Below are 8,997 nucleotides of genomic sequence, written 5' to 3'. Positions count from 1 at the left end.
TGCTCAAGACTTTAAAATGCATGTAAAAATCCATCTCATCAGTAGCATTGGACAGCTGACCTCTAAACATATATATATTTAAATAACCTAATTTTGTTCAATTAAGAAACCTTAAATTAAATTTTTTTAATGTTTAATTTTAAATTAAATCTTCTAATGGAAAATGTCTTTATTTTTGTCAAGGACGTTGAGCAATAAAGGCTGCACCAGCCAAACAGTGATAATCTCTTCTACTGAAGTGATTTCCTAATGTCAAATATGCTGTTGTCTGCATATTTTCTTAATGTATGTCATCTTTACAGGAATAATATTAATAAAAAAGCTTAATCTTAATGATTAAATAAATGCCCATCTGGTGATGAATATGAAGTATGCATGCAATGAATTTAATTACAGTGTTTGCAAGACAGAGCCGTATAGCTCAGACCTTGACCCTAATTATTATAGTTCTGTAATTAATTCAGCCCAAACCGATTAACACAGGAGTCCATTTACACTTCATTGTTTTTAAGAAATTTAAGATTAAACTTTCCGAAAAGGCAACTTCATGCTTTCTACAAAAGAAGTCACTTACAGTTGATGGACAGCATCATAAAAGGTGATGCAAACATTCAGCTAACGCATCATATATTATCATCACAGAAGACAAACATCAGCAACACTGGAAGTTCAGTAGTCTGGTGAACAGGAAACACATGTCTGTACATTTCTTAAATGTCTACACATTTCTTAAGGTGATAGAGAGGTGACATCATCTCCTCTGGCTCTCTCATTCATGAAACCCCCCTCATTTATCATGTATAGATCTCACAGGATGAAATCCTGCTAAAACCAAGGAGTATGACACTATGATTAACCGTCTGAGATTGAGAAAAATGTTTTAGAGTGATAAAAAACAAACAAAAAAACAATAAAAATATAATATCACATAAAATCCCAGGATTTCAACTAATTAATAAATCAGGCATGTTAACTGTGGCACGCACATGGGCATAGAGTAAAACAGATGTGAATGGTTTTGGATGTTAGGAAACAATGAAGAAATGTGATTTCATCATGTCACATCTGTGATTTTAAAAATAGACTGTCTGGGTTAAAATCGAATGACAGCAATGAATCACCTAGATGTATGTGACAAGAACGACACATATCTATTTTGATATTAATCTGAAGATCCAGTTTTTTAATATTAACTGTAATATTAACTATTAACTATACCTCAACAACATATTTACAAGTTACCCATTTTTACTAGTCACATAAAACACTACTTTATATATGTGATCATTTATTTTTTAATTCTCAAAGCATGTTGTGAAATGGCAACTGCAATATAAAAACCACAGTGATTGTCATTGCTTCAGGGGCAAAGTCCCTATTAGGAATATTTCCTCTTCACAGTGTTTTATGTATAGAAAAAAGAGAAGAGATCTTGAGTAATTTAGCATGAGTCACAGTATGAGGTTCCGCGACTATCTCATTGTTTAGCGCACAGCGCATGTGCCAGTCTGTCTGAGGCCAGGCCCCCCTCAGCCAATCACAGCCTCGTCATTATAAAGCGAGGAACACTAACAGGCACATGACATCAAGTGCTCAGGAAGCCCAGTGTAGCTCTACACTGCAGCATCTGCAAGCAAATAAGCAAATCAACTACTACAGTAAGGTAAGCACCGAATACACTTTTTCTGGATCTGCTTTGCTTTCATTCTTTTACATTTGCATACTGTGCCTTTATAGCTATTTTTCATTGTCTTGATTTATACATTTTGCATACGGGAATATGAATGAATTAGAATTACATTTAAATATGTTTATCTTTCCCTTTTGCACATAAAACAATGCCGATTTTGGGTTCCACAAAGAACATTTCAATGAAAAGTTCTTAAAAGAACCATTTTAGTCTTATTGTGAGTAATAATTTAATAAGGTAAAGAACATTTTTCCATTGCAAAGGACCTTTAGCCCAATGGAAACAATGGATTTTTAAGGTTTTTTTGTAACTTTTATTTTTACGACTGTAAGTGCACTAGTAAAACATTTTTTAACCACACTTAACACTCTATGACAAAAAGATACAAAAGCTGTCACTGGGGCGGAACCTTTTCAAAAGGTACAATTTTGTACCTTTTAGGTACTAATATGTACACTTACGGTACTTATATGTATCTTTAAGGTACCAATATGGACTCTTTAGGTACAAAGGTGTGCCTTTTGAAAAGGTACCGCCCCAGTGACAGCTTTTGTACTTTTTTTTTTTGAGAGTGAAGAATACAAATATTATGTATCAATTTGGCTGCTGTACATATTATTATAGTAACATGCCTGAAATGTGCTAAGAATTTATTCAAAGGTACTTTAGGAGTAGTTTCATAAGTTTCATGTCTACACCTGCCCCAATCCGAAACCTACCCTTACGGTATTAAAAATACAGTGTTGGTAGCATAATCTGATAGGTAGCACTATTTGTTAGAACAGCGTGCTTATAGTACCATTATATGCATGCTTATTTGTAATCAGTGCTTGCAAATTCATATGATTTTCTTGGCAATGCTTGTTTATTTATTTGTCAACTTTAAAAATGCTCCCGCTTACTTGAATCCCCTGTTTGTGGTGAAAGAGCATGTGCCTTCTCTTTTAAAGATCTTATAAATATATAGCTCACTTCTTCAAAATGTTTTTAGGATCTCCAAAAAAGGAAAACATTGGTTTGCGGTCAAGATGAAGTGTATACTTAGCATATTACTGTTGACATGCGCCCTGTACTTTACAGAAACAGTAAGTGGAAAAACAAAATAGAAGTGACAATACTTCCTATGAAAGATCTTTAAATAGAATTAACCTTTTACCCACACAGCTAATAATATTAATATTTCTATTTTTAGACTAAAAGCCCTGGGAGAAAATACACTTCTACTCAAGTAAATGGTAAATTCCTTTTGATTTTGTCACATTAGATTAAAGTTTTTCATTAATATTCTATTTGATTATGGTTGTAGTTTTAGCATGTGAATGTACAGTATAGGTTTAATCATGACTTTTCTCTTCTCAGATAAGTGCATACTTGATGGAAGCGAGGAGAGCAGAAATGTGTCAGTGACAGTCAGTGGACGGATATGTCTACCATGGCATTTATTATCAAGACATAACTCCTCTTTCAGGAACTGCTATCATAACTACTGCAGGTATTTATATGTTCTGTTGCCCATTAATGGAGAGTGAAAACTGAGATTATTTTGACACTATATTGTGGGATTTCTAAAAAGTCTAAGACCTCTGGATTTTGCTGTTTTAGGAATATAGGTAACAAGATTCAGCCATGGTGCTATGTAAAGAGAAAAAACCATTATATACGGGAATACTGTAACAATCCCCACAGGGAAATGAAACCAAGTAAGTAGAAATCCATCTCTTTTGATAATTTAAGTAAAAAGAAATATTGATAGCAGTTTGATTAATATGACTTACATTTGCTTATGCAGCCACCACGAGTCCACCCACATCTGTCCCATCAAAGCAGGACACAGGTAAGATTATGATTGAACAAAAATCATTTAGTGGCAATGTTAGGAAAATCCTCAACTAGGATCTGTTCACAAAGCATAGAAAATGACTTCTCCTCACAGACTTAATTTCTTCATTATTCAGAATCAACATGTGGGGAGCGACACATGAACCGCATTACAAAGATAATAGGAGGATCAAGGTCAACTGTTGAGTCACAACCTTGGATTGCAGCTATCTTCAAAGGAGAGGGATTCATTTGTGGAGGAACTCTTATTGCTCCATGCTGGATCCTCACTGCAGCCCACTGCTTCCCTGATGGGTATGTCAACCTGTTGTTAACGGAAAAAGCTGACCTTCTATACCAGTAATCAGCCAATGCACTGAGTCTGCTCCGGGGTCTGGGTCTTTTATCACCCTTTCAGCTTTATTTTGCAATAATGACTTGCTGACAGCACATTATCCTGCTTATTACTCATCAAATATTAAACATTATCCACCACAGCATACAAAACAATCAGCTTATCAACAAGACGATCACTTCAACGATATTACAGTAATAGTAATAATGAATTTCTCTGAGGTCATTTTCCCTAATATCGTAAAGTTGCAAGATGATGCCAAAGTGGCAGTAAAACAAATGAACAGACAACATTTAAACAGTCTAGGTGATAACTTGCATGCAGATCGCAATGAACATTTTGGTAATAATGCACCAATTTGTGGGTAGCCATTTGCAAACTGAAAAGTTATTATCCAGTTAATATGAAATATCATACCACTGAATCCTGCGATCAGAATCAAGTATTCCAAAGGGCCATGTAATAAAACAGCTTAATGCAGTTAATGTAGTGTCATTGCATTGTGGTATAAAATGTCATATGTCATATATTTTCTTTGCTTTAAACAGTAAGAGAACACGCATAATGAAATATTCGGTCCATCTGGGAAAGAATGCCATCAATGAAACAGACACTATCAAAGAGCAGCAGTTCAACGTCAGCAAACTAGTGGTCCATGAGAACTATGATTACACAGTTGAAGACTTTAATAATGACATTGGTATGTTTGCTTAATATTTGATTATTCCAGCAATTAAAAGAAGAGTGCATGAATAATAAGTAGTGCAAATCCCTTCCTTTAGCTCTTTTGAAGATAATGGACAGCAGTGGACAATGTGCAGTGAGGACAGACTCTGTGAGAACCGCATGTCTTCCCCCTTTGCAGCAGATGCTTCCCACAGGGTTCTACTGTGAGATTGCTGGCTATGGAAGACATCAAAAGGGTAAGATGACACACACACTGTATGCTAAGCTAGATAGTGTATCCGAGAACAATAACAATGATCATTTTCCTACGACAACAAGATATGAGGACAACATGTTGTGTCCATATAGTTGACCTATGATATGAAATATAACAAACTTGAACATCCTATGATTATGACACGACATACTGTACTGGATCTCTAAAAAAAATTCTAGCAGAGAATGTAGCTGGACATTTTAGTAATCAAGTCATTTTGTCACTCTGGACGTCAGTGTTGAATGGAAGGACTAGAACTGTAATATACGAGATAAACAGAAAAGTCATTAATAAATTGTTTTTTATCTGTTTTATTTTAAAGGTGGATTTGAGTACTCTCGACATCTGAAACAGGCTCAAGTGAGGCTTATTTCCCAGAATGCTTGCCAGAACAAGTTTTACAGCAAGAATGAGGTCAATAAAAACATGTTGTGCGCAGCTGGTAGAGACTGGGAGGAAGATGCTTGCCAGGTAAACTGGATGTTTTCACTCGTGATTGATAAATATGACATTTGGCCTAGGCAAGTGAAAATATCTTCATAAAACTATAAGAAATACATATCTGAATGTGTTTTTTTTCTGCTTTCAGGGCGACTCAGGAGGGCCTCTGGTGTGTGAAGTAAATAACACCATGTTCCTATTCGGTATCATTAGCTGGGGAAAAGAGTGTGCAAAAAAGTTTAACCCAGGAGTTTACACAAAAGTCACCAATTACAATAACTGGATCTCACTGCATACTGGTTTACCCAAATATACAGCAGGCTCCAGGTATCCACAAAAGGATTAATTATGACATGGTCACTTTACAACAGAAATGTGAGCATTGCTCAGATGCTTAGTCACTCAGGGTAATGTTATATTCTCAGCAGAATACGTGCCAATTATTTATACTATTTAGATTAAAAATGGCAGCTACTGTAATCAATAGGAAACATCTTTGATAGTGTTATAAGTACATGTTCCTGATTTACTGAGTAGTGATACCAGTGTTTAGGTGTATGAAGGATTCATGTAATGAGGACCTTTGTTTAGTTTTTGAGAACTGTAAATAATGTATTCTGTCTTTCTAAAGAAGTTGATCTAAAATTACTGATATTAATGACATGGACATGGTCCAGTTTGTTGCAATAACTATATATATATATATATATATATATACATAAAGAAGGAAAAGAAGGAGTAGTGTTCCAGAATGTTAGAAAAAAATGTAAACCTGTTTTATTAATTTTTTTATTGTTACTTTTTACTATACACTATTTAATATTTAATTTATTTCAAGAACGTATATATGACATGTACTTCTTTCTTTTTTACAAAGCTCTGATTGTAAAACAGTAATTTATACAAAATTCTTGTTTCCATTTTTATGATACACCATTGTATTGCTACGCCATTTTATTTGACATTAAACTTGCTTTAAATCTCTTCAAGTTTTAATTTCATTCATTCATTTTGCATCATCATAAATATTTATTTAAATTACAACCAACGGATGAATTCTCACTAATTTTTCAATCTTTTTAAGCATTTATTAACCAGTTCACCCATTATTTACCTATTCTTTCATCTATAAGTCTCAATGAAGTGCAATATATTTAAAAAACATTATTCAAATATAAGCATGGTCTAGCAGTTTTGCTTCTCTGCCTCCTTAAAGGGATAGTTCAACTAAAAATTAAATTTTCATCATCAATTACTCACCCTCCTCCAAACATGGAAGACAAAATAAGATATTTTGAGAAATACAGTATGAGTTTTTTTTTTTTATCCATACAATGGAAGTCAATGGGCAACAATGCTGTTTCACTATAATAAGAACATTCTTCAAAATATTTTCTTTTGTGTTCTACAAAAGAAAGAAATACATTCAGGTTTGGAAACTATCCTTTTAAACATTCTTGTCCCATTAAACTAACTGTAATAAAATATTGTATGGCAAAATTAGGACACGGTGTTACAAAAGGTCAGCATGTTCCTTTTTCCTGGTCAATAATAATGGAAATGTCCTTTATATAGCCAAGACTTAAAACATGAGTATATACAGAAACTGACTGTTTAAATAAACCCATTCTGAGAAATCTATACTGTAAGTATATAAGGCTTATCACATACTTACCCACTTTGAAATAGTCACAAAGGAAAAAACTGGCTATCATACACTAAATGACTTGAGGATCACACACTACCAGACTTAAAAGTTGTTCCTATCACAACAAACTCAAACTTATGGTTAACAAGATGCTTGACAAATGAAAACAATATGTGTTCTAAAATCGACTGTCTGTGATCATCATACATGATTTTCTATGGAATAGAATTTTCTCTGGCTCTGACTTTCAGCAACTAGAGTTGACTTATCCAAACTGTAAACATGGGAAAATCAGGACAAAAATCATGTAGTGTATTACAGCCTTTAGAGTTAGTGACAACTAGCCCCGGTCTCCCCTATACATGTATGTATTATATTGATATATTGAGGACATATACTGTTTATGGTCATTGGTGTGAGTTAGTGGTGAGATGCATTTCAACTGCTGAGAACTTTCCTGAGACGAACCACATGCTGTTGTGTACAAGTAGTTGATATCAGAGTTTGGGAAAGCGTCTGTGAGAAACTAAACAGAAAAATTTTCTTAATTGCAAGAGTTGACCTCAAAATCAAAATAAAACATGGTAACGTGAGAGAAAAGGTGGAAGTAGTGAATCACCAAAGACTATATGTAGATATCCTTCCTCTTACCAAGAACACAATATGCTTATGAAAGAAAATCCTCATGACCTAAAAAGGAAAGAGTTTGGTTTACTGACAAATGACGAGCAATGAAATATATATAACACAGTAAACTCATTGTTTCCTGTAACCTATAATGACATCTCCTCCATGTCCTTCGCTATAGCAGACAGTTAAGGTTAGCGATATATTTAAACATCAACTATACATACATCAATATATTAAACAAAATGACAATTATGTGTTTTTTTCATGGCCCTGTATGCTTTCAACTGTTTTCTTAGTAGGTTATACTGTCTAGTACATTTGTGTATAGTTATGCAGATTTTTATTAGTTTAGTTAGTTTAGTTTTTTTTGCTATTCATTTGCCTAAAAATATGTTGATATACTTCCCAATACACTCTCAGAAAAAAAAGGTACAAAGGTTGTCACTGGGGTGGTACCTTTTCAAAAGGCACACCTTTGTACCTAAAGACTCCATACTGGTAACTTAAAGGTACATATTAGTACTTAAAAGTTACAACCCCAGTGACAGCTTTTGTACCTTTTTTTCTGAGAGTGTATAAGAATCCTGGTTTCACTCAAAGGGATGTTTATATACAGTAGCATGTGCTGTATGACAGATGTTTTTGAGTTCTGTAATGACTCTCATTGCACATTGGAGGGCGCTGCTACATTATTACAAGAATGATGGAATGATGGCATTTATCTTATTATTATCTTATTATATAGTGAAATCTCTTCATGGTGTTTTCTGTTGTCATCTTGTTATCTGGATGAGCAGATGGTTCTCTCTTCTGTCATATTCCAACCACTCATTAAATGGTATTCACAGCCACATTTCCAGTTATATATAACTGAAGCAGGTCTGAATCATACAACCTAATGAAGAACATTAGTTTATTGCTTCAAGGTGCGCTGTCTTTTAATGGCATTAGTATTGTGAATGCAGTGAATAAATATTATACATTATAAATGCAGAAATAATAAATAAAGTGGAATCTAAACATCAGAGACCACTTAAATTCAAAAAATTTCATTACAAATTATATTATAAACACAACAATTTGAGTGAAATGCTGAATTGAAGCTGAACTGGCATAATTTTGATTCAGTGATCGATAGCATGAAGCAAATTTGTATAAATCCCGATGATCACATTATCCAGCATTATATTTGAAAAACATCCAAAAAGCATCTCGCGCTTTTGAATTGATTTAATTATTATTTTTTATATCTTTTTTAAATATTAGTATTTGTTTATTTGCATGTTTAAAAGTGTGTGAGTGAGCGAGTGTGTTTGTGTGAGAGAGAGAAAACAATGCGATCACAGCCGGTGGGGCAAATGCAGCAAACATGGACTAGTCTGCAGTAGGACTGGATAACATGAAATTGCTGAGCACAGCATTACTCACCTTGGCTATAATGGGACTAATTCTGCACCGTTCCATTTCAATAC

The 8,997-nt window shown here is 34.0% G+C and overlaps 1 protein-coding gene across 1 annotated transcript; it reads left to right on the top strand.

Annotated features, from left to right (window-relative positions):
• Positions 1-1,517: 1,517 nt before the first annotated feature.
• Positions 1,518-5,962, top strand: LOC109100493 (urokinase-type plasminogen activator-like). The gene is made up of 11 exons (XM_042736935.1): positions 1,518-1,663; positions 2,682-2,775; positions 2,883-2,925; positions 3,050-3,182; positions 3,293-3,390; positions 3,480-3,524; positions 3,646-3,823; positions 4,412-4,563; positions 4,646-4,786; positions 5,129-5,277; positions 5,396-5,962. The coding sequence occupies exons 2-11, from the start codon at positions 2,719-2,721 to the stop codon at positions 5,591-5,593; spliced, it is 1,194 nt and encodes a 397-aa protein (XP_042592869.1). The 5' UTR covers positions 1,518-1,663; positions 2,682-2,718; the 3' UTR covers positions 5,594-5,962.
• Positions 5,963-8,997: the final 3,035 nt, after the last annotated feature.

Source organism: Cyprinus carpio, chromosome B13, assembly GCF_018340385.1.
Source record: "Cyprinus carpio isolate SPL01 chromosome B13, ASM1834038v1, whole genome shotgun sequence".
Classification (NCBI taxonomy): domain Eukaryota; kingdom Metazoa; phylum Chordata; class Actinopteri; order Cypriniformes; family Cyprinidae; genus Cyprinus; species Cyprinus carpio.
Note: the sequence above shows the minus strand (reverse complement) of the source record. Positions and strands in the feature narration are given on the sequence as shown.